The sequence below is a fragment of the Phocoena sinus genome, chromosome 8 (genome assembly GCF_008692025.1).
Source record: "Phocoena sinus isolate mPhoSin1 chromosome 8, mPhoSin1.pri, whole genome shotgun sequence".
Taxonomy (NCBI): domain Eukaryota; kingdom Metazoa; phylum Chordata; class Mammalia; order Artiodactyla; family Phocoenidae; genus Phocoena; species Phocoena sinus.
The window spans coordinates 109,794,349-109,820,606 of NC_045770.1; the positions used below are offsets into that span (position 1 = coordinate 109,794,349).

General features: G+C 50.2%; 1 protein-coding gene across 3 annotated transcripts in view; it reads right to left on the reverse strand.

The window, feature by feature from the left end:
• The window catches only part of AP2A2 (adaptor related protein complex 2 subunit alpha 2), a 63,753-nt gene extending 38,200 nt beyond the window's left edge, over positions 1-25,553 (reverse strand). Inside the window, exons 1-3 of one of the 3 annotated variants that reach the window (XM_032639877.1) lie at positions 25,446-25,522; positions 25,261-25,415; positions 337-405 (exon numbers count right to left, since the gene is read on the reverse strand). In XM_032639877.1, the coding sequence (XP_032495768.1) occupies positions 337-405; positions 25,261-25,327 (136 nt within the window). In that variant the 5' untranslated portion in view covers positions 25,328-25,415; positions 25,446-25,522. Of the gene's footprint in view, positions 1-336; positions 406-25,260 lie in introns of all 3 variants that reach the window. The other 2 variants (XM_032639876.1, XM_032639878.1) reach the window with 2 other exon arrangements.
• Between the last annotated feature and the right edge of the window lie 705 nt (positions 25,554-26,258).

Here is a 26,258-nt window from a genome sequence, read left to right on the forward strand (position 1 = left end):
CACACTGTATCAGGTCCACTGGCTCACGAGCTCCCGCACCCTGCGGAGCAGAGTCCAGGGCTGGGGGTGGGGAGACAGCTGCTCTAGACAAGCATCCTTCCAGCTCCAGGAAAAGGCTGGTCACAGGAGGGGACCCGCTATCTGATCAATTCTACACAAACCATCAAACGACTCCAGAATAACCACTGGCTTGACTTTAAACACCAACAAAGCCAGGACAGTAACTGTACTGAGACCTTAACTTTGGTTTGAAGTGAAAAAAAATAAAGATGAGATTAAGTCCCTACTTTATAAAATTTACAAAAGAACATCTCATGACAAAGATTAAACACTTACCTTTAAACTTTGATCTAATGTTTGCCAGCTCTTTGTTTATTCTCTTTATTTCTGCTTCTTTACTTTTGCCTAAAAAAAGAGAACACAAATGCATCTTGCTTTAAACTGATCTCTAAACAAACACCCACTCCCTGACAAAACTGACACATCAGAATTAAATGCAGAATCACGGCTCTTAGGATCCCAAGGAAAGAAGCAACCGGCCTCCACCTGAAGCCAGGCAGGAGGTGGGTGAGGCAGAAGCCGGGCTCTGACACAGTCTGGTGCGGCTGCTCCCCATCAGGACCGGCAAGTCCACGAAGCCCCCGGGAGAGAGGGGTGTTGCCACCCCACATCACATGTTTAGCTCTGCCTTTTCGCCACCGTCCTGGACCTGGAAACTCTCAAAGCAGTGCTAGCTATCATCAGCAGCTAATAGTTTACTCCTAAAATTGACTTTTACTGCCACAGATAATTTTAAAAATTATAAAGGTTTAACTACTGTAGGCTTCGAATTTTCTTTCTTTATGAAATGCACCAACCTACAAAATCTGATAGGTCCACTTTTATAATATCCAATGAAGTTTGGGAATCATCCAATATATTAAAAAAGGATGGAAGGTACATTAAAGAAACACATGACAGTCCCACTTCCCCTACATCCCGCATCTAGTGCTAAATCGGCCTTCCTTCAAAAAGCGTCGGCATGTGTGTTCAGCTTCAGTCCACCTTGACTAGGTGTGGAAACAGGCCTAGAGAGCAGAGACGACTTTTCCAGGGCCACACATCCTAACAAGTACTGTAAACATATAAGAAGCCGTTCGTCACACAGGGCAGGTGAGTTGTATCGTCACACAGGGCAGGTGAGTTGTAAGTTCGCACTTGAGTAAATTTCCATCACTTCTGGCAAGCAGGAATTAAGTTCACTATTAAAGGCCCTCCCCAGGCTAGTCCCTGGCTCGGTGACTCTATTCCCAGGGGAAGGAAAGGCTGCCACAGCAACCGCCCGCACTGGAGCACTGCCAGGCTGGGGCCTCACAGGTGCCCACACGCTGGGCTCACCAGGCCGTCCTGCAGACTCGCTGCCCACCCGCCCAGCCTCCGTCACTGCCACTCTTGGAGCTTATCTCACCTCGCAGTGAGGCAGCCTCCCACTCCCCAGGGCACTCCCACAGCACCAGTTATCTTTCACGACTAACTCGCTAATAAGCAGGGTTTAACATCTGCCTGAGTGTAACGGAACCCTCCTTTGAGCCACTCCTACCCTAGAAAGCCCCTGGCCCAGACAGGGCACAGAGGCAGGCTACCCCCCAGATGCTGTTCAAGGTGCCAGGACTTAGGTTAAAACAACACATCCTGCCCTCAGGAGCTGCCGTTCCAAGTGGGGGGGAGGGGGGGTTGCAGAACTTTAACAAAACAAGCCCGGCAGGCGGATCTGGGGAACCAGGGGGGATCAGGGGGTCAGGGAGGGGATCCTGACCCTCCTTCTCAGCCCTGAGTGCACTGCGGGGAGGCAGCTCCCAGCTGTGCCAGCTTCATCATCTGGAAGAGGTGCCCCAAGAACCCAAGGGGGCACCATGTAGAGCAGCGGGCCTGATGCCCCGGAGCGGCAGGTTAAGGGCAAATTTTTTCTTAAGTTTTCCTGAAAAAGTAACACCTTTGCTGAAGTAGGCTTTTCTGACCTGACTGAAAGGGCCACGAAAACAAGGTCATGGGCACCTTCTGCCCACAGCCTGGCTTGAGTGTGGACAGAGCACGGCGCACTCTGGGGCCCACGTGTGTGTGCAAGTGTGCGTGCCTGCGTGTATGCATTTGTGTGCGCGTGTGCTTCTCACAAGGGTGCAGGAACCTGTGTGTCTGTGCTGCTCTCCGGTACTCGCACTTTGCTCTACCCGCCCACGCCCAAGGGAAACAGAGACCCCTGCATGGCAGGAACTTGTGTTGTTCAGAGTCAAGACGGGTCAGAACCAGAGCAGAAATCATAAAAAGATTAGGAGGTACTGGATAGGGGGCAACATGCTAAACAAACTACGGGGATCTATAGCTACTACCCCAGACGGGTAAATCACAAAATAAAACCAAAAGCATGTAGTTTGGAGTTTAGGTGTAGCCAGCAGAAGAAACAGAAGCGAATGGATGAGCTGCACTCCCTCCGGGCAACAAGACCGGGGCTGGGGCAAGAAGCTAGGGCTTTCCAGCCAAAGCTGTTTTAAAATCAGCCAATTTATAGCAAACACACACACACTTGTTTCAATCAGGGGAGGTCAGGCTCCTCCAGAGGAGAGGCACAAGGGTCCAAGGACAAAAGCAGACTCTGATTCACTCTGCAACCAAGGGGAAATTACTCCGCATCTCTGAGCACAGTTCCCTCAAAAGGGAAACTACTAAAAGCCACAAGACCTCACAGCAATACACCTGGGCAAGGGGAGGTAGAAGGGAGAGCCCCAAAGAGACCCTGGGGACTACACGGGGCGGAGTGTGACCGGGGGCTGGCACAGTGACGAGGGACAGGGAGGGCCACAGAGACCGGTGGACAGGGCCCAGGAAAGCCTGGAAGCACCGCCTGGTGAAGACGGTGGAGGAGGGAGTCTGTGCGACAGGAAAGCCACCTTGGACCTTGCCCCCCAACCCTGCCACAGCCCAGAGGACGAACTCCACGTAAGACAAGCAAGTTACACTCCACACAGAGACGACAAGGAAGGGGAGAAAAAGTAAAACAACACCCGGCAGACAGGCAGCGCACAGACCACAGCAACACTGGAGCCTCTATCTCCAAACAAGCTGGAGAACAGTAAGAAAAACAGGGAAGACACTTAAAAACCCACAGAAAAACTCAGACGTTAGTTAAGAGAAACCAGGTAAATTAGAAATTTAAAAAATCGTTTCAAAAATGAAGAATAAGAGGGACTTCCCTGGTGGTCCAGTGGTTAGGACTCTGCGCTCTCACTACTAAGGGCCCAGGTTCAATCCCTGGTCGGAGAACTAAGATCCCACAAGTTGCGTGGCACATCAAAAAAAAAAAAAAAAATGAGGAATAAGAAACAGAAGGAGGGCTCCCCTGGTGGCTCAGTCATTAAGAATCCACCTGCCAATGCAGGGGACACGGGTTCGAGCCCTGGTCCGGGAAGATCCCACATGCCGCAGAGCAACTAAGCCCGTGCGCCACAACTACTGAACCTGCACTCTAGAGCTCGCGAGCCACAACTACTGAGCCCGTGTGCCACAACTACTGAAGCCCACGTGCCTAGAGCCTGTGCTCCACAACAAGAGAAGCCACCGCAATGAGAAGCCCGCACACAAGAGTAGCCCCCGCTCGCCGCGGCTAGAGAAAAAACCCGCGCGCAGCAACGAAGACCCAATGCAGCCAAAAATAAATAAATTTTTAAAATAAATAAATTAAGAAACGGAACAGAAGAACAAATATACACAACAGAGGTCTGGAGAGAAACAGAAGATGAAAAGAATGAAAAGAAACAAAATGAGTTAAAGCAAAAAGAAATGAATAAAGAGATAAAGGATACAGGAGAAAGTAGCAAATACTGAAAATGGACAAAGATGCAGCATATGGACAGTAAGAGTCCCTGAGGAAGACAGCCAACTGGGCAGTGGAACGGCCTAAAGCGCGTCATTTGAAAAAGCTTTCCTGAAATTAAACAAAGTAAATAAAAGATTTAAAACCACATAAAAAACCACACCACATACCTGGGAACACCGACCCCAAATAACACACACCAAAACATATTCTAATAAAACCATTGGACTTTAAAGGAAAAAAAAAAAAATCCTGGGAATTCCCTGGCAGTCCAGTGGTTAGGGCTCTGCACTCTCACTGCCAAGGTCCAGGTTCAATCCCTGGACGGGGATCTAAGATCCCACAAGCCACACAGCACGGCCGAAAAAAAGAAAAAAAGAAGAAGAAAGAACTCTTTTGAACATCTGGGGAAAAAAGCAGCTGATACAAGGAAGAAAATCAGACTTCCTCAAACCTCAGACTCGGGCAGGCTCAGGTGTGGGCTGGACACCTGGTCCACTGACTGGACTGAGTGCCCTCATCACACAGGGAAACAAGACCTCGGGGGCCAAGGACACAAGCCCACAAACGCTGGCCCTTGCTGGCTGGTGGTGGTGCTTCCACCCGACGGGGCAAGGCTGTGCCTGAGCGGCAGCCCTGGGAACACCCTTGGGAATTGCTCCAGTTCCCACACTCCTGTCCAAGGTGAGGCTTTAAAGAAAGTCGAGTATGGCCGTGGGGGACTGACACCACACACAGATCAACGCGTTCAAATCAAACTTATGCCCAAAATTTACCGAACTGCCATCCTCCTCCAGGTGGTGAGGACACCTGGGAGAAACGCACGCGCTGGGGCCCTGGGGGCCTTCCCCACCCCCAGTTCATGCTCACTCAAGCTGCACTTCCCTCCCGACAGAAGCCCAGCCACCCCACACTGCTGGCAGCAGATGTAGCGATAAATCCGATCTTTCTAGATGCAGCATCAGCTCTGGGAGAACGGGAGAGGTCACTGCCCTACCCTGACTTCTGAAGCCCATTCTAACAGGGTGAAGCATCGGCCAGTGTAGCTGGGACGCGGTGACAAGCCTCGCCATGCCTGCAGCTTGATCTCCGTTCCACAGTGAAGAGGTTCTGGTCTCTGCCACCCTGTGCTGTCTCCACCTAAAACGCAGCAGGTCTGTCAGCCACAGAAAATACCAAGCTTCTAACAGGCAATTCCCACAGTGGATGTCGGCGCTCTGGTAGCTAATGAGTAACCTAGACTGTCCCACAACCACTGCCAAAAACAAGCTACAATTTGCGTCCAGTAAATAGCAAAGAACGCACTCTAGGGGGACAAGCTTTGAAAAAAGCCCTTGGATTTCTAGAATTACCGCCCCTGGTCGTTCTTCCGGAATAACATGCTGGTTGACGATTTCTTCTTGCCTGCAAGCTGAGCTCATCAACTGACAGTGCTAGTGTTCTGGGAACAGCCTGATTCCAGACAAAGAGCACAGGGGCCTATCACAGCTTATTATAACTAACACACCAAACCGCCAAAATCGCACGGCAGGAAGTCTGAAATTTACAATAAAATTTGGTCGAAATAAAGTTTAGTCTCTATGTAAAATGATTTCACTGAGTAAGCCAAAAGCTCAAAATTGAGCAAACAAAAGCCTATTTTTGAAGGACGGTATCACTGTTAAAATGATACTGAAGGCGGTCAGCACAGCAGGAAGCAGAGCGAACTCTGGAAGCAAGCCTGCCCTGGAATGCCATTCCGTGTGCCCAGGCCAGCAACCTAACCTCGCTGAGCCTCAGTTCTCCTTCGTCACATGAGGCACCACAAAGTGCTGTGATGAGGGCTGCACAGATGACCATCAAAAAGCACACACAGGGCTTCCCCGGTGGCGCAGTGGCTGCGAGTCCGCCTGCCGACGCAGGGGACGCGGGTCCGTGCCCCGGTCCGGGAGGATCCCACGTGCCGCGGAGCGGCTGGGCCCGTGAGCCGTGGCCGCCGAGCCTGCGCGTCCGGAGCCTGTGCTCCGCAACGGGAGAGGCCGCAGCGGTGAGAGGCCCGCGTACCGCAAAAAAAAAAAAAGCATACACAGAGCAGCCGCCTGCCCACGGGAGACTGTCATGAACATCATCAGGACTATTCTCTATGTTTTCTCTTCATTTGTGCACAGGAAGGATGGGCCTCCAAGCAGAAAGCCTCAACAACAGCAGACTGGAACAAAAGATTTCAAAGAAATTAAAAGTTGCTATGCCACAGAAGATAAAACCACGTTTGACCCTGACAAATGTTAACAGGTATATCTCATTTTAACAGCTTTAGTATGATATAATTCACGTATCAAACCATTCACTCATTTAAAGCATGTAACTCAATGACTTTGAGTATATTCAGAGTTCTGCATCCATCACCACTATCTAATTCTGGAAAATTTTCATCTCCCCCAAAAGAAACACCACACCCAACAGCAGTCATGCACCAACACCTCCCTCCTCAGCCCCTAATCTCCTTTCCACCTCCACAGACTTACCTCCTCTAAACATTTCATATAAATACAGTCTTTATATGTTCTTTTGTGATTGGCTTCTTTCACCACTTACAAAAGATAGCGTGATTTTTTTTTAATATGTATTTATTTATTTGGCTGCGTGGGGTCTTAGTTGCCACATTCGGGGTCTTAGTTGCCACATTCGGGATCTTCATTGCTGTGTGTGGGATCTTTAGTTTTGGCATTCAGGATCTTCAGTTGCGGCATGTGGGATCTAGTTCCCTGTTCAGGGATCGAGCCCGGGCCCCCTGCATTGGGAGCTCGGAGTCTTAACCACTGGACCACCAGGGAATTCCCAATGATTGTTTTCAAGATAGCATGAATCAGTACCTCATCCCTTTTCTCTGTTGAATAATATCACATTATATGGATACACCAGAGTTTGTTATCTGTCCATCACCTGATGAACTGGGGGCTCTTATGAATAATGTTGCTATGAACGTTCGTGTGCGAGTCTCTGTGTCAACGCACACTTTCATTTCTCTGGAGTGGACGGACACCTAGGAGCAGAAATGCTGGGTCGTACGACAATTCTATGTCTAACACTGTGAGGAACTGACGAGATGTTTTCCCAAAAGGCAGCACCATTTTACATCACCACTATCAAAGCGCGAGGGTTCCAATTTCTCCACTTGCTATTGTCCATCACTTTTATTCTAGCCATCCTAGTTAGTGTGTGTGAAGTGGGATGTCACTGTGGGTTGTTCGGTTTGTTTTTTTTTTTTTTTGACTGCACCACACAGCTTGCGGGGATCTTAGTTCCCTGACCAGGGATCGAACCCGGGCCCTTAGCAGTGAAAGTGCAGAGTCCTAACCACTGGACCGCCAGGGAAGTCCCTGGTGTGTTGTGATTTTATTTTCATTTATTTTTTTAATCTCCCTTGTGTTTTTACCTTTCACCCACTGGTTATTTAGGCGGGTGTTTGATTTCCACATATTTGTGAATTTCCCAAATTTCCTCCTGTTACTGATTTCTAACTTCATTCCATTGTGGTTGGCGAACACACTTCGTATGATTTCAATCTTTTTAAATTTACTGAGGCTTTTTTTTATGGCTTAACATACAGTCTATTCTGAAGAAGGTTCCATATGCACTTGAGAAAAACGTGTATATTCTGCACTTGTTGGGTGAAGCAGTCTATAGATGTCTGTTAGGTCTAGTTGACTTAGTGTTCAAGTCTTCTATTCATTGCTGATTTTCTGTCTACTTGTATCTCTTACTGAAAGCAGGGTATTGAAGTCTCCAATTATTATTGTTGAAATGTCTATTTCTCCCTTCAATTCTACATGTATTTTTTTTAATTTATTTTTATTTATTTTTGGCTGTGTTGGGTCTTCGTTGCTGTGTGTGGGCTTTCCCTAGTTGCAGCGAGCGGGGGCTACTCTTCATTGCAGTGCACGGGCTTCTCACTGCGGTGGCTTCTCTTGTTGCGGAGCGTTGGCTCTAGGCGCGCGGGCTTCAGTAGTTGCGGCACGCGGGCTCAGCAGCTGTGGCTCGCGGGCTCTAGAGCGCAGGCTCAGCAGTTGTGGCGCACGGGCTTAGTTGCTCCGCAGCATGTGGGATCTTCCTGGACCAGGGTTCGAACCTGTGTCCCCCGCATTGGCAGGTGGATTCTTAACCACTGCACCACCAGGGAAGTCCCTCTTCATGTATTTTGCTTCATGTATTTTGAGCTCTGTTATTAGGTATGAATATGTTCAGAATTGGGAATTCCCTGGTAGTCCAGTGGGTAGGACTCGTCGCTTTCACTGTCATGGGCCCGGATTCAATCCCTGGTCGGGAAATTAAGATCCCGCAAGTCTTGAGGCTAGGCCAAAAAAAAGAAAGAATTGATATATCTTCTTGAGTGCCTGACGCTTTACCACAGTAAAATGTTCTATAACTCTAATAACAATTTTTGTCTTGAAGTCTATTTTGTCTGATACTAGTATAGTCAGTCCGCCTCTCTTCTGGTTACTATTTGCAAGGCACATCATTTTTCTTCCTTTCACTAGTATCTTTTGTTTGTATCTTTTGATCTATAGTGTCTTTCAAAGAAAGCATTTAGTTGGATCATGTTTTTTTTAACCCATTCTGCCAATCCTGCCTTTTAACTTGAGGGTTTAATCCATTTACATCTAAGTTAGTTTCTGATAAGGTAGGGCTTACATCTGCCACTTTGCTGTTTTCTATATATGTCTTCTGTCATGTTCCTGCATTCTTCCATCACCGTCTTCTTTTGCATTAAGAAGTATTTTTCAGTGCACCATTTCAATTCACTTGTTTCTTTTACTTTTTTTTTTAGTTACTTTCCTAGTAATCGCCTGGGGATTATAATCAACACTTAACTTAAAACAATCTAGCTTGATACAAACTTAATTTTAGGGAATTCCCTGGCAGTCCAGTGGTTAGGACTTGGTGCCTTCACTGCTGTGGCCTGGGTTCAATCCCTGGTCAGGGAACTAGGATCCTGCAAGCCGTGTGGCGCACCCCAAAAACAAAAAATTTTTTTTCCTTTGTCTTTCAACAGTTTGACTATGATGTGTCTAAGTATTGATCTCCTTGAGTGTATCCTATTTGGAAGTCATCTTGGATATGTAGATTAATGTTTGTCACCAAATTTGGGGAGTTTATGTCTTCAAATATTCTTTCTGCATCTTTCTCCTACTTCTTTCTTTATGGGACTCCAGTTATGGGTATATCAGTATACTTGATGGTGTTCCACAGGTCTCCGAGGCTCTGTTCATTTTTCTTCATTCTTTTTACTTTCTGTTCCTCAGATTGGATCTGTACTTACCTTAATAGAGATCTTAACTTAATTATATTAACAAACCTATTCCCAAATTCACTGATTTCTTTCTTCTATCAGTTCAAATCTACTGCTGAGTCCCTCTAGTGAATTTTTCATTTTTTCATAGTTATTTTATTTTTCATAGTTATTGTATTTTCAACTCCAGAATTTCTATTTGGTGTTTTTTTAAAAATAATTTCTACCTTTTTATTGAGAGCTTCTACTTGGTGAGATACATACATTAATTATTTAGACACAGTTTCTTTTAGTTCTTAGAACATACTTACAGTAGCCAATTTAAAGCCCTTGTCTGGTATTATTAAGTCCAACATCTGGACCCTTTCAAGGATAGTTTCTATTGACTACTTTTTTCCTGTGTATAGACCATATTTTCCTGTTTCTTTGTGCATCTCACAAGTTCTTACTGAAAACGAATATTTCAGGTAATACACTGTGGCAACCCTGGAATTCAGACTGCCCCTTTCCCAGGGACTGTTACTGCTATAGTTATTTGTTTAGTGACTTTACTGGACTAGTTCTGTAAAGTCTACAATTCCCTATAGTTTACAGTTACTATAAGTCTTTGCTCAGTTAGCTCAGTGGTCAGTTAATGCTTGGTCAGGAATTTCTTTAAAAGTGTTGAACTAATAAGTGTCCCAGACACCAAGAAACTGTGCGAGTGCTGAGGCACACCTTCGGTACCCAGGGAGCTATAACTCTGCCTTTGCCTTCACTTCTTATTTGTGGAGGGACTCGACATTAGACAGAGGTGAGAGACTAGGGCCCTCTCAGATCTCTCCTAGGCGTATACACAGTCCTGCCTCTGTGCAGCCTTCGAGATCCACAGGAGTCTATCAGAGCTTTTCAAAGCCCCCAATAGCATGTCATTCTTCGTATCTTTCTTCTAAGATTTTGGCCAGACTCTTGTTTGCCCCCAACTGTGATATTAACTGCCACTGATCGTTTGCCACAAAGACACTAAGGGTAGTGCTCTTCCCAGCGAGTGAGATCAAATAATGACAGCTCTGCAAATGGGGCTTTTCCAGAAAGCTGCAAGGCCAGTCAAGAGTAACAACACTCTGAGAAGAGGACTTTTGAGGGGCTTCAAATCTCATCTGTCCCTTCCAATGGCTGCAAGGCTGCTGGTCTTCACAGTTACCATGGCTGCAAGGCTGATGGCTTTCAATGCTACCACAGATCACGGGAGAGGAGAATGACAGTAGGTCAAGTTGGAGGTTCAGCAGTTTTTCCTGAATAAATCTTCCTGAGATTATGTCAATTTTTGGTTCATTTCCAGAGTTCCATCAAAGTTTATTTTGACCATTTTTACCAGTGTTTTCACTGCTTTTATGGAGGAGTAGATTTACAGAGGTCCTCACTCTACCATTCTTACTAAATGGCATTTCTGCTATACAGTCAAAGCAACTATGAGTAAAGAGTACTTTACCCATTCGTCCCTCCTGTCAATTATGATTTCTGTATCTCCAAAATCCACCCCTACCTTCCCACTCCTACTGCCTGGACTCAGACCCTTGCTATCTCCTCTAGACCAGAGCAATCAATCTTTCCCTAACTGGCTTTCCTGCCTTTAAACCTAGTCTAAAATCCATCCTTCGCATTCAAAATTACTATTCTACTAATAAAAAAATAAACTGTATAGTGTCACTCTCCTGTTTAAGATATGTCCATGGTCCACGTCCCACAGAGAACTTCCCCATGATCTGGCTATGGCCTGCTCCTCCCACCTTGTCCTCCTGCCACATCTCCCGACCCACCAGGCACTACTCATTCCAGGAACCACCCACAACTCCTTGAGTGCGTCCCGCTGCCACTCATGTCACTCCGCAGGGTGATGCCTGACGCTCCCCCCTCTCACGGATCACCCCCTACACCCTATCAGCTCAGCAGACCTGACCCAGGCATTACCCCATGTCACCACGCCTGCCCACCCTCTCCTGACCGTCTGCAGCTCACCCTGCCGAGCTGATCATCCCTCATTTTCACCATTCATCTCCCACACTTACCACTCTGCGTTACAAGGGCTTGAGCTACTCTGAGGAGAGAGATCATGTCTCATTATCTCCAGTGTTTGGCATGTGAGAAGAAAACAGCCACGACCTCTACAATGCGCTACACGGGCCCTGTGACCCCTGTCTCCCCACCTCCAATACCCCCGACCTAACCTTCTACCTAACCTCCTTCTTGGCTCCCTATTGCAGACACACGGCCTCCTACTATTTCCTCCACACACTGGTTGTCTCTCCCCCCAGTGAAGGCCTTTGTACCTGCTGTTCCCTCTATCTAAGATGTACCCCCCACCCTGCAATTTCTACATGACCCAGTGCCTTCAAGTCTTTTGCTCAGCTGTTACCTTTAAAGCAAGACCAATCCCGGTCACCCTCTTTGAAGATGAAAACCCACAGCCCCAGTGTTCCCCATCCCCTTCGCTCCTTAATGTTTCTCTCTCGTACTTACTGTCTTCTAACATATGATACGACTTTCTTTTTATTGTCTAGCTCCGTCCACCAGAACGTAGGCTCCACAGGAGCCGGCAGTTCTGTGTGTTTTATTCACCACTATGGCCCCTGGCATTTAATAGGTGCTCAATAGATATCCGGCGAGGAATGCACACCCAGTGTAGAGTGTGTGCTCAATGACAGCAGCAGACATCTGAGTACCTGTGCTAAAAACTGCCCCAAGAGCTCTTATGCAGTTGAGCTAGGAAACAGCTAACATTTACTGAGCACCAGAATTGCCACCTATGCGGGTGACGTTTTCACCTCCAACAGAAAACTCTCTTGAGGCCCTCCCTCTCCCTCACATCCATCCATCAAGGAGTCTTGTCCATTTTTCCTCCAGAAAAATACACTATTCTCACCATCTCCACTGCCACCAACGTCTCTTGTATGGACTGTAACAACTTTCACCTTCCGCTCTGGCCTCCTCCGATCTACTTCCTCACAGGAGCCAGGGTGATCTTCATATACAGGTGTACCTGTCACTCAGCTGATCCTCTTCAGACGCCTCCTCCAGGACACCTAAGAGGAACTCAGACTTCCTGCCAGGGAAGGGCCTCCAAGGCCCAGCAATCTGGCTCCTTTCTGCTCCTCTCCCTCTCACTCATGACGCTCCAGCTGCACCTGGCTTTCGGGTCCTGAAGCAGAACTAGCCCTAGACTACCGCAAGCCCTTCTCCCCTCAGGACCCAGCTCACATACTGCGTCCTCAGAGAGGCCCTGTATGAATACCCTACCTAAGGCAGTCTCCCTTTCATCCTCCACCATGATGAAGTATATTCTAAAAATATTTCTGTTTTTAAAAGTTTCAGTTCAGGGTTTAAAGTAACTCTTCGGAAAAGTCAGGTATCCAAACTCTCCTGGATTGACTCATCATTACCCATAAAAGAATCCACTGACTTCACCACAGAAACAAATTTCCATTTACTATATTCCACTACCGGCAAGAAACTGCCTCATTAACACAGACCACGTCTATGAAACAAAATCCTATGAGACGCCTATCTCCCCTGCTTTGATTTCTGGGTCTCAGAGCCTTATAAACTGAACCATGAGAAGTAGGTGTGCAGAAGTACAGCCGGCAGTGTTCTGTTAGCAGAGAACAAGGCCCACCCTGCCTGCCTTCGTCAAGGAAGAAGTTAGTGCCACAGAGTCACAGGTTCTCTTTAAAGTTCTGCTTAGAAACTCGTGCCAAACAAACTGCATAGTGAGAACCACCCGCCCAAATTAACTTTGTAATAAAAGGTATTATTGTTCCACTTAGGCAGTAGAAGGTAAAAGTGCAGAAAGTGAAACTATTCTCTCCCAAGACCTTCCCTCAAGGAGTGGTTAATCCAAAGTAGTATAAATCCAAAGGTTATGAAGGTCTGCACGGTTGGGGTGTGTGTGTGTGTGTGTGTGTGTGTGTGTGTGTGTGTGTGTGTGTGTGTGTAACATATAAAATTAGTCAAAAACTTATTTAAAAGGAGAAAACTGTATGACAAGAGTGCAAGAGCAGTCACCACAACAGCTGTGGACACTGGAAGGAGATGGCCAAGTGGTTAACTGACTCAGCCTGACACAGCAAACTGGGACCCGGTCGCCCGCAAGAGGGAGAACCAGTAAAAAGCAAACCCTGTCCGTCACAGAACCAGGTGCCTCGGGAGGGGGCTATCAGGAAGACGAGCTGGAAGTCTACGTAAGGAGCCGCAGGCCCCTCCACCAGACCCCAGGGCCAGGCCACCTATACCCCTAATCCCAGCAGAAGACAACAGGCCTACTCCCTGGAAAAGCAGGAACACAGGAGCTCTAGGCCTGGTGACACCACCACGTGCTAGGGTGAGACCCCACACTCAGAAAAACACAAGTGAGCGACAGACTCCCTGCACGGTGGGACACCCACACTCAGAACAACGGCAGCCACACCCCCCACACTCCCTGACCCCACCGAGCAGGAGAGGAGCCCGGAACTGCTTCCGAAAAATACGTCTGACACACAGCTTCCCTCCGTGAGACAGAGACCCCTCACCCATCACCACACAGTGAGGCCTCCACCAAAGCCCTACCCATGCTGGCTGACACTGGTCCACGTGAGAGGACAGACACTGACCACCAGACATCCAGGATGGTCTCACAGCACGAGCCAGAGACCAAAACAGACCTACAGGAAAAGAACTCAGAGTAAAGAGGCTATGTAGAGAAGGAAACTCCAAAACAATCAATATTCTTATAAACAAAAGAAAACACAGCTTTAAGAACCAGATGCCACCAAAAAGGGAGCACTCAGACAATAATAAAGCCCTCGGGGGGGCAGGGAGGGATAAATTAGGAGTTTGGGATCAACATATACACGCTACTATATACAAAACAGAAAACCAACAGGACCTACTCTATAGCACAGGGAACACTACTCAGTATTTTGCAATAACCTATAAGAAAAAGAATCTTTTAAAAAATAGATATATATGTATGTATAACTAAATCACTTTGCTGTACACCTGAAACTAACACAACATTGTAAATCAACTATACTTCAATTTAAAAAAAAGAGAGAGAGAAAGCCCTCAAAATGTGGAGAAAAGGGGGACTTCCCTGGCGGTCCGCTGGTTAAGACTCCACACTTCCAATGCAGGGAGCACAGGTTCAATACCTGGTCCCCCGGTCGAGGAATTAAGATCCCACATGCCGCACGTGGGGCCAAAAAAAAAAAAAAATATGGAGCAAAGAGAACCCTCTTCCACTGCTGATGGGAATGTAAATGGGTGCAGCCACTATGGAGAACAGCTATCACACGATCCCACAATCATACTCCTGGGCATATACCCAGAGAAAACTCTAATTCAAAAAGATACACGCACCCCAATGTTCATAGCAGCTCTGTTTACAATAGCCAAGACATGGAAGTAACCCAAGTGTCCATCAACAGAGGTATGGATATACATATGGTACATATATACAATGGAATACTACTCAGCCATGAAAAAAGAGTGAAATAATGCTATTTGCAGCAACATGGACAGATTTAGAGATGATCATAGTAAGCGAAGTAAGTCAGACAGAGAAAGACAAATATTACATGGTATCACTTGTATGCGGAATCTAAAATATGATACAAACGAACTTATTTACAAAAAAAAAAAACAGACTCACAGACGTAGAGAACAGACTTACAATTACCAAAGGGGAAGGGCAGGAAGGGGAGGGATAAATTAGGAGTCTGGGATTAGCAGATACAAACTACTATACACAAAATAGATAAGCAACAAGGTCCTACTGTATAGCACAGGGAACTATATTCAATATCTTGTAATAACCCATGTTGGAGAAGAATATGAAAAAGAATATATATGTATAACTGAATCACTTTGCTGTACACCAGAAACTAACACAACATTGTAAATCAACTATAATTCAATAAAAAAAAAGAAAGCCCTCAAATTGTAAAAGTGACAGGAGAAAGAAAAATTCAGAAGGGCCGGAGTCACAGAGAACAGAATACCACAAAGACAAAGAGATGGAAGACGAGAGATAAGACAGTAAGAAAATGTAAGCCAAGAGGTCCACATTTCAACTATTATTAGAGGATTACTGAAAAAGGAGAAAGTGAAAAGAAATTATCAAAGAAATAAAACAAAAACATTTCCCCCAAGCCGAAGGACATGAATTACCAGAATGAATAAAGACACTGATGCCACAGCCGGGCACAGCATGTCAACATTTCAAACCACTAGGAACTAAGAGTAGAGCCATGCCTTCAAAACTGAGGAAAAGGGCTTCCCTGGTGGCGCAGTGGTTGAGAGTCCGCCTGCCGATGCGGGGGACACGGGCTCGTGCCCCGGTCCGGGAAGATCCCACATGCCGCGGAACAGCTGGGCCCGTGAGCCGTGGCCGCTGAGCCTGCGCGTCCGCAGCCTGTGCTCCGCAACGGGAGAGGCCACAGCAGTGAGAGGCACACGTACCGCAAAAAAAAAAAAAAAAAAAAAAAAAGAGAGAGAGAAAGACAAATACCGTATGATATCACTTATATTTGGAACCTAAAATACAACACAAATGAACTTATTTACGAAACAGAGTCACAAAAAGAACAGACTTGTGGTTGCCAAGAGGCAGGGGGGTTGGGGAGGGATGGACTGGGAGTTTGGGATTAGCAGATACAAACTATTATATATAGAATGAATAAACACCAACGGCCTACTGTATAGCCCAGGGAATTATATTCAATATCCTGTAATAAACCATAATGGAAAAGAATATGAAAAAGAATATATATGTATGACGGAATCACTTTTGCTGTATAGCAGAAATTAACACAACATTGTAAATCAAATATAGTTCAATTAGAGAAAGAGTCAAACCGTTATTCTCAGCTAAGAAGAATATTTTCAGACATTAATTAAATATTACAGATTAGTTAGATAAAATATTGTGACCTACTAGACAATGGGAAAAGGAAAGCTTAGCTAAGTTAAATCCTCATCTTCCACAGTAAGAAGTTAATAAATAATGACTAAATGGGGAAAAACACCCATGAATGGTATGTAATTTAGAATAATCACATTTTTTTTTAAGTAAATATTAGAAGAGATGGATAAAAATGAAAATAACTGACTCCAAGGTTAAGAATGGGGGAATGAGGTGAGGGTCAAGTGTTTTATAATTAACTTCTTAAACTACATTCTTGATTTTCATTTTTTTAAACATTTAATTGAGGACAAGAAAATAGCAAAAATGAATATAATTCGGAAGACCTGCCCAAGCACCTACTATAACCCTAGCCCTCTCCCTGCCATTCCAAGATGAACGACCCCCAAACCCACTAGCCCTGATCTTGGCTCCTCAGAAGATCTGGCCCCGCCAGGGCCACCGCGCCAACCGTCACCCTCCCCACGCTCCACTGCAGGGACCCCATAGCCCGTCCTTTCAGCTCACTACATCAGGTAAGCAAACTCTGAACCCAACTGCGCCCCCAGGACTTACGACCCACTCTCTCTCTGTCCCTCTCCCCGTCCTCACGCCCTCTTACCAGCCTCAATCCCATCACATAAACCAAGCCCCGACACTTCTCCTCCATCTAAGCACTTGCTGGCCAAACCCCTCCCTGCTGAGTCCAATTCATGGTCAACTGGCAGGTGAGCCTGGAGATCTGAGCGTGCCTGGTGACACACCCCCCAGCTCTGCTGGGCTGGCCTCACATGTGAAGCCCAGGGAGGCCCTGTCAGCTCTTCCCAGGGGCCCCCTCACAGCTTCTCCTCCAACACCTCCTCCCTCCCCCATCACTGGTGGCTGGGGCGCCTGTTCCCTCACCAGCACCACCTCCCCCTGCACCTCTGCCCCTCCACTTTCCCCCTGGCCCTTGTCATTCCCATCAGCTAACAAACACGGTCTACCTCCCACCTCCTAGCAGGTCCTCACCTTTCTTGCCTGGTTCAGAGCCTCCCAACCGGTCTCCCCTGCTCTTCTCAACCCAGCAGTCAGGAGTTCTCCCCAGAGGTAAGTCCCGCCTCTGCTCACCCTGCACTGGCTCGGCCTGTCACACAGGGTGAAAGCCAGAGTTCTCCTAACCGGCTCCAAGATCCCCACCATGCACCTCTCCCCGTCCCCCGGCTCTGAAGTCCAGCCCCTGTGGCCTCCCCACCTGCCCACCAGCACTCCAGGGACACCTGACCCCCAGCTTCCCTATCTGAATTGCAACCCCCTTTTATTTTTCCCTTTATTCTCCCCTTAATATAGTATGCGATGCACTGCACATTGTACTTATTTATAGTGTCTGCCTCGCTAGAACGTAAGCCACATGGCAGTACTCTTATCTGTTTTTTTGCTCACTGTGTAAAACAGGAACCCAGTAATTTGCTGAGCAAATGAATTAATCTTAAAAAAGTGTTCCTGACCCCACTGTGATAGGAAGAATGCCCCCCCCAAAGACACCCACACCCCAATACTAGGATCCCGTGAGCTACCTTCCAGGGCAAAAGGAACTCTGCAGATGTCACGAAGACTGGGGAATGACCCGGGTCATGCAAGCAGCCCAGTCTACTCGCAAGAGCCCTCCGAGCGGAGGCTCTCCCTGCCTGGAGGGAGAGGTCAGGGAGATCCAAATCTGGAGAGGGACTCCCCTGAGGGGTCCGGGGAGGGGCCGCGAGAGAAGGCGTGCGGGACCGAGTGGAAGCAGCGTCACCCAGTCTCCAGAAGGGACCCTGGTTTCAGCCTGGGAGACAGGCAGAGCACCCCGCTGCCAGGCCGTGCCCACTTCTGATGCGCAGAACACGAGTTGTTACAGGGGTGCTGCTGAGCGCTGCTAAAAGCATGCTCCAGTGTCAGGGCAGCAACAGGGGCCAACCTGCCCTCTACCCTCTGCGTCACCACCTCTTTACAGCAAAGCTCCGGGAGAGCTGAGACTCTCATTTCCCAATTCTTCTCTTGTAAACCACCCCGTCGGGCTCAGCCCTGCGCAGTCCTCTCCTGTGACCCACCTGACCAGCCCTCCTCGCTGGCCCAGGCTGCCCAGCTGCTTAGGGCTGGCACGTTGGGAGCTCTGGCCGTCCGCCTGGAGAGCTGGCCCAGCACTGTGGTTCAGAGGAAAGACCTGGAGCCCAGCAGCTTGGGTCTGGGTCCTCGCTCAACCACTCCAGAGACAGGGCCTTGGGCTCCTGGGCCTTGGCTCCCTCCTCCATGAAACAGGAAGGAACTTAGTGCCTGCTATACAGTATCATCATGAAGATCCGATGTGTAAACAAAGGTAAAGTGCCTGTGATATTTCCACCCCCTCGGTCAGCTTCCCAGGTCGGCTTCCCAGTCTCCTGGTATCAAAAGCCACCTATAAACAATGCAGCTGTAGTCTTACCTCTAGCTCAGACCTTGCCTCTGAATTCGTCTTGGCTATCTAACTCCCCAAAACCTACTGGCCAGAAACAGGGATAGGATTTACCCTCCCACCTTAGGCAACTAAAAACCTGAACAAAATTATATGAAACAATAGTTTTCAGACACTGGACAACAGACTATGGAAAACAGCGGTCACTGAGAGTCAGGAAACAAACAAGAGGAGCCTTACGACTGCCCGGCTCACTGCCTAGGGACAGGGGACCCAAATGGAGCCCAGAGGTGTCACTGAAGTGAGGAGACGGACACAGGAGGCTAGAACGCACATTCTTGTGAGAGCGGACAAAGTAAACGAGAAAAACCCATCTTGTCATTTATTCTGTCTACTCCCACAAGAATTTAAGTTTCTGAAAGTACAGGGATTTTGTCCATTTGGTTAAGCACTGAATCCCCGGTGCCTAGAATAATGCCAGCACACAATGGGCACCCAAAAGATTTCTCGAATGAATGAATTAAACAATTATGTCAAAAAATAGAATCCAGAAAAATAAAGAAATAAATTTTGAAATACACACCTTCAAAATACCCTTCACTCTTGGGGTTGTATCAAAATTATAGCAAAACAACAAGAACATAATATGAAAAGCAATGTTTCCTTGGCTACTTACAAAGCAGATTTATATTGGATCTACAGCAAATGCTACATCAGAGAATGCACATCAGACAGACATCAGCTCCAACAAAAGAGCATCTCCTCCCTCTGTGACCAGCTTTCCCGTAAGACAGTTCAGGAAGCCATAGACGCAAGGGACCTACGGCCCCACCCCATGGACGACAACCTCAGAAAAGCCAAGCCTCGGGAACTGAACCACTCAGCACCAACGGACCCTCAGACAATCACCCTCCCACCTCCCTCTGCCTCCAAGTTCTCAGTGCTGGGAAAGCTGGCTGTGCTACTCCAGGCAAGGACGACTCAAACTGTAGCAAAGTAATGAGGCGACGGAAGTTTGAACCCGGGAATGAACTGAACAGAAGCTGCAAGCTAACTGACAGAAGTCCCTGAGACTGTGAGAAATGTGCTCCAGGGAAGGAGGGCTTATGCAGACTACCTGGCCCAAGTCAGCACGCGCTCCATCCCAGGAGACTCTCGCTCTCACAGGCACAGTGAGGTTCAAAAGAAGGTTCTGATCTGGTTGTACCTTACAAGACTCCCTCCCCCCCAAAACAGCTACTGAACTGCATTTTTCAATAGCAATAAATGCAATCCAGAAGTATTCCAAAATACTCATTTTCTTGCTCTATTTTTCCTACTGTGCTTTAAAAAACTGTTCAACATCAACATAGTGCCCTTTTTCAATGCTGTTCAAACGGCAATAGAAACACATAACTGCCCTCTCAACCCCATCACACAAAGGAAGGCTGGCCACGGAAAAAGCAAAACACAAATCCCCACAGTACTGCCCGCCCTAAGGAGCTCAAGGTGCTCTAAGTACACAAAATAACTAATCCTCACGTCACCCTTCTGTTGCCGTCAGAAAGGATTTTAAAGGAAAAAAAACTGACCTTGCAATGCAAAATACAAGCCAAGCAACCCAATTTGGGTTCTGGTCTCCACACTTTTAAGCAATCCTGCAGATGGGGGTAGGTGGAAAGAACCGCACACGGGAAACGTCCCGAATACAAGGAGAGGGCTGAACGCAAAACCCCTGCAAGTCTCACTGGGGGTTTTTTGTTTGTCTGTTTGTTTGTTATGGCTGCGCTGCATGGCTTGCAGGATCTTAGTTCCCCGACCAGGGCTCAAATCTGGGCCCTCGTCAGTGAAAGCACTGGACTGCCAGGGAATTCCCTCACTGGGTTTAAATGTCGGGCAAAATGAAGACTCCAGGCTGTCTAGGGCCACAATTTGCAAAGGTGAGAAAGAAAAAGGGACAGAATCAGGATCTGACCCAAACCACTGGCCAGAAGTTTCTGCCTTAATGAACACATCCAGCAGTCAGCCAGCCACTCCCTGTTTCCTGAGGTACCAGGAGGCTAAGGGAGCTACACGGGGCCAGAACCGCGCCAGGGAAGAGGGTGTCAGCCTCCCTGCATAGGGGCTCCTCTCTTTCTTGGGCACAGGGCAGCTGCAGGCACATCACCGCCCTCCTTAATCCGTCGCACCCCGACTCACACAAACTGCAAGGGCCAGACCACGGGCCCACCCCACAGCTGCATGTCTCCCGCCGTCCCAGCAGAAGCCTCGGTGGCCCCACCTCCCTCGCTCTCATCTAGGTGGTCACGAGCCCTGGCCCTCCTCCGCTGCCCTGCCGACAGTGCTGCGCAGAGGCTGTGCCCAGTGGGCAGTGACAGCGCCTGGGGCTAGGCTGGGCCTCGCCTCTCCCTTGCTGGCACCCCACAGCGCCATCCCCATACCCTTCTAGGTCCTCTTCCCAAGTCGGTCTCCAAGGCCCCGTTTTAAAACAGGGCCGCTTCCTCCTTACAAGGTCTTTATTCAACGCACCTTGGCTGAACCCTTACAACCCTCTCTCCAGCACAGAGGGCGAGAGCTTATCTCTTCACACAGCCTCAGCTCCCACCTCCACGAGGGAATGCCCACTGGAACCTATCCTGCAATTCTCCTCCTAATAAAATGACACGTTTCAACTGTGTCAACCTTCATACCAAAGTCAGGACGATTCTGCAGAGGGAAAACGCCAAGATCAGTAAATACAGTTTTGTAATCCAACATTTTAGGCGTCACGTGGCCTAGTGGAAATTGCTCATTTCTGTTTTGCAGTGAGTATCATCCCGTCTACCGTGCTGAGCTGGCAGCGAAGTCATTTAACTTACTCCGCGCTGCAGCCGCCAGAGGCTGACAGAAGGCATGGACATTGTAGCTCCCAATGCGGCGTCCGTGTCCAACGCCCGTGCTGACCAGAGGGAGGGCAGGACGGGAGGGGTGCGTGCCTGTCGCAGGAGTCCTGAGCACAGGAGGTGCTCGATACACACGGACGTGCTGATAGGAACTCACCTCCCACCCTGTCTGTCTGTCTGTCTGCAAGCACCTCAGGAGACCAGGGCTGCGTGCTCCATTTCTCAGAACCCCAGCAGCATTTCCACAACAAGCCCAGATGCCACCCATTATCCAAAACCTGAGGCCCACCTTGTCCCGGAACTCAGAACCGCTCAGCCTTTCGGAGGAAGCACAGCATGTGACCGTGGGCCCCCAGGGCGTCCCGGAGGCCAGCTCACGGGGAAGGGACCACACAGTTTCGTGGCAGCGCAGCGCCAGACAAGTCTGCCACAGACTCACAGAAAGACTTTCCATCCTTGGCAGCTTAGAAGTTTTGAAATCTGAGCTCTGGGAGGCCGGCCTTGTGCCCAAGAACCTGCAAGTAACATTCAAGGAACACAGAGCCCCTCCTGCTCAGAGCTCCCGCCAGAGCCCCTCTCTCTGGTCACAGTAACGCAAAACGCCTTTTCCCACGGCATTCCGGAATCTTACCCTCGGGTCTATTAGATTTTTTTAAAGCCCAGAAATGCCTTTTAATCCCACAAAGATAGCCTTTCCAATAATTCCACAACTACAAAATCCTGACACGTGTCGGTGCCAAAGAAAACAGAGCGAAATCATTTTAAGAGGAAAGAAAAGTAATGCTGAGTATGTGGCATGAGAACACTTATCACCAGGACATTTCAACGTCTCGTAAGAGAAGCAGTGACCCACCCCCACCCCTTCAGAAGAGCCAGAAGGGAAACACAGGGAAGAATACACAGGTATTTCCTAGAAGCAGCAACCACCAGCCTTGGCAGAAACATTCAACCAGACCAAAGCCTTCCTTCCTCCCCCAGCCTGGTGGTCCGTCCCTCCCAGGAGCCTCGTCACATACTTCCTAAATCGGTTTCTAAGGAATGTAAATTATGCAGAAGAGTGCAAAAGAAAATATGCAAGAAGAGCAATTTTTTCAAAAAGTCAGCATTTTTTAAATGTACAGACAAGAAAGAGCAAAATGAACCTTAATTTTTTTTTTTGGGGGGGCTGCATTGGGTCTTCGTTGCGGTGCGCGGGCTTCTCATTGCGGTGGCTTCTCTTGTTGCGGAGCATGGGCTCTAGGCGCGTGGGCTTCAGTAGTTGTGGCTCGCGGGCTCTAGAGCGCAGGCTCAGTAGTTGTGGCTCACGGGCTTAGTTGCTCCGCGGCATGTGGGATCTTCCCGGACCAGGGCCTGAACCCGTGTCCCCTGCATTGGCAGGCAGATTCTTAACCACTGTGCCACCAGGGAAGTCCCCAAGTTAATTTTGGGGGCACTGAATTGGTTCTCTACCTGAGCCACAAAGCTCCACGGAACACGAGGACACGGGCACCTCTCAAACCCTGGGGCACAGTCACTGCCACCAGCGCAAAGAGGCGCAGCCCTCCAAGCCCGTCCACCGCAGCGGATCCCAAAGGGAGGCACAACCCGAGGCAGAGCTCACTCCTAAGGGGGACATTTAAGAGACTACGTTGTGCAGAAAGGGAAAAGGGAGCTGCGATTTTAGAGCTGAAATGCTTCAGTGATACTTCAGCTCCAAACCCACCCGTCCGTGTCAGTGGAGGAAACCGAGCTCCGTGGCCAGGGCCCCGGCTGCCCTCTCCCCACAGAACCCGGCCACCTGGCTCACCCTCACAACAGGGAAGCAGAGCCGGCTGGGCAGGGGGCAGCAGGGACCCCTCTCCCCGCTACTAAGGGCTCGGCTCGGGGCAGCTCCCACCAGGGCTCGCTGTCAGATCCCACCTCCAGCCAGACCTGCTCCTCCTCCCTGCCGTGGGCACACCCTCCGGCCTCGGCCGCCGATGCCCTTCGGCCAGAGCAGGCCCCAGCTGGGCGCTGTCTCCTCATCCACTGGGTGTCGTCTCACGCCACACTGCCAGCCGGGAAGAGTGACGTGGTGGGCCAGACAGACGTGGCCCCCACCCCGTGGGACTTCCACTGTGGGGTGGGGGCAGGCCACGGGGCCACGAGCTGCTGACGCTGCTCTGAGGGGAGAGGACAGCGCCGCTGCTGATGAGGGGGTAACAGGACGGCGAGGAAAGCTGGCTCTGAGGAGGGGCCGTATTAAACAGCTGCCCCCCCCACGCCCTCCAAGGGATTAGGCGCATCTTCTTGCAGAAGCTCTGTCAAGGAAGACACTGTCTTATTCATGGGTCTACACCAGGGGCTCAGGCTGGGCGTGGCGGGGGCAGGGGTTGTGCCCTGCAGGGTAACAGCTGGAAACATTTTTGGTTGTCACAACTGAAGCATTTAGGCGGTAGAGACCAGGGATGCTGCAGAGCACAGGACAGCACCGCACGAGTCATCAGCCCCAAATGCCACCGTGCGGGGTGGAGAAAGTCTGTCTACACTCAGTCAACAGCCAAGTCTCCACTATGTGGCAGACCCAGCACAGAACACATCTAGTTTGTAGATGATCACTTGTCCAAGAAAATGGGTTTCAATCTCAATGACCTGCCCAATGCAATTTTCTTCCAAAATGGAAGGACAGATGTGATGGCTAATTTAAGGCGGCTAAGCTTTGGCCCAAGGGGTCTCCTGAAGCAGTAGCACACCCACACTTAGCTTTCCAAGACGCATTACGATTACAAATATTACTGTCTATGAAATCACATTACACAGCAAAGAAAGAGAGAAAGGATACTGCCCGACTTGTAAAAGCACAGACCTCAGGGTGTGTTTCCACACCGATTTCTTGCAGAGAAAGGGAAGGGACAGAAAATCTAACCTTCCACAGTCTGGGTCCTCCATTTCAGTCTAAGGAGATGACGGGATCAAGGGAGGGTTCAGGACAACAGCATTTACCAGTAGATGAAGTCACAAGCATTCTTTAAAATATACGAAACCTCAGGTGTTGAAATCCACAAACGTCTGGTGGATAACAAACAAGAAATAAAACCAGACAGGAAGCTGGCTTTGTGTCTATTTTTTTAACTAGATAAAGGGGACAGCTACCTGAAAAGCAACAGGAGTTTCTGCGCACCAAAGTCAAATGTATCGGTGGACCAACAGTGCACCCACCGGCCACCCGGCCGTTGCACTTTTTGGGGTGGATTTTTCCACTCAGAGGGGACACATGTCGTTAAGAACCCTGTCCCTGATGGAAGACAGCGAGCAGAGCAGCAGTTCCCCTAAGCCATCCCAACCCCCCACCGCCCGGTGTCCAGATTCCCTCGGGAACGAGTCATTTTAATCAGGGCCTAATAAGCCGCCAGAACCCAGGTCAAGGAGCTGCTTCCCCGGCAAGACGCGGGTTTCGCTAGTCCCACTCCCAGGGAAAAGCCACGCTGTTTTGGAAATCGCTGGGTTAAATGCTCCATTGCTAGAAAGACGGGCCGACTGCTCGAGATGACATCATGCTGGGGAGGGGCGCCTTCGCCAGAAGCCCCTCGGCGGTGCCACAGACCCGGCGCGGCTGCGGAACGCCGCCCTCACCCCCGCACCCCTGACCCCGCACCCCTGACCCCGCCCCCACGACAAGTCCTCACCTCGCCTCCCACCCACCCCCCGCCCGCCAGGTCCGCGCCCCGGACCCCCGCCCGCCAGGTCCGCGCCCCCGACCCCAGCCCCCAACCGCAGGACCCCCACCAGCCAGGTCTGCGCCCCGGACCCCAGCCCCCAACCCCCGGACTCCCGCCCGCCAGGTCCGCGCCCCGGACCCCAGCCCTCAACCCCCGGACCCCCGCCCGCCAGGTCCGCGCCCCGGACCCTAGTCCCCGAAGGCCCCCGCCGGCCAGCCCTTCACCCCGGCCTGCGCCCCCACCCCACGCAGGCCGGGTCCGGCTCCCCGCCACTCACAGTTGCGGATGTCCGAGATGAAGACCGCCAGGCCCCGCATCCCGTCCCCCTTCGACACGGCCGGCATCTTCGGGCCCGGGGAGCGGCCTGGGCAGGCGGGCCCGGAGCAGGAGCGAGCCGCGGGCCGCGGGAGCGGGAGCGGGAGCGGGAGCGGGAGCGGGAGCGGGAGCGGGAGCGGGAGCGGGGAGGAGCCGCCTCAGCAGAGCCGCCCCAGGCTGCAGCGCCGCTTTCGGGGCCGCCGCCGCGCGCGCGCACGCACGCACGCTCGCAGCCCCACGCACGCGCACGCTCGCTCGCGCGGCCACAGATGGCGGCCGCGGCGCGGGGGCGAGCACGTCGGTGGCGGGCCCGTAAAGGCAGGCGCGGGGCTGCCCAGAAGACCGACGTCGCGGGTGGGGCTGCGCTGGGAGTTGCGGGTTCTCTTGCCCCGGGCCACCGACGCCCCGACCCCGCCCACCAGGCTCCACCGAGCCGGATCCCCAGCACCCTGACTCCCAGCAGACACCTCAGCGCCCGACCCCTGACCGGGACGCACCGCCGCCCTGACCCCACCGCCCTGCCCAGCCGAGGTCCTGTGGCAGCTTGCTGCCGGCCTCGGGGGACCAGTCTCCATCAGAGCTCTGCCGGCCTGCTGCACATCACCTGGGCTGTGCAGAGCCAGCCCCTTTCTTTACAGAGGGCGAGCCGAGAAAACTCTCCACCGCCATCCCTTGACAGCACCAGGTGACCAGGGCCCAGTCTTGAATCCGATTCCTCACTGACCTACCACACCCTTTGCCACTGTTGGCACCACGAACCTCTGCAGCCTGGGGAGGTGGCGGTGAGGACGGCCACTGCGGCCCACCTGCAGCACACTGCAGGGCCCTAGGCAGGCACAGAATCCAGGGAGTTTGTTTGGAGAGCAAGGGGCCCTGCCGAGCTCTCCTTCATGAAGCAGAATGGCTTTGAAGAGGATCCTTCCTCATCTGGTATCACCCAGGCCGTGTACCTGGAACCAG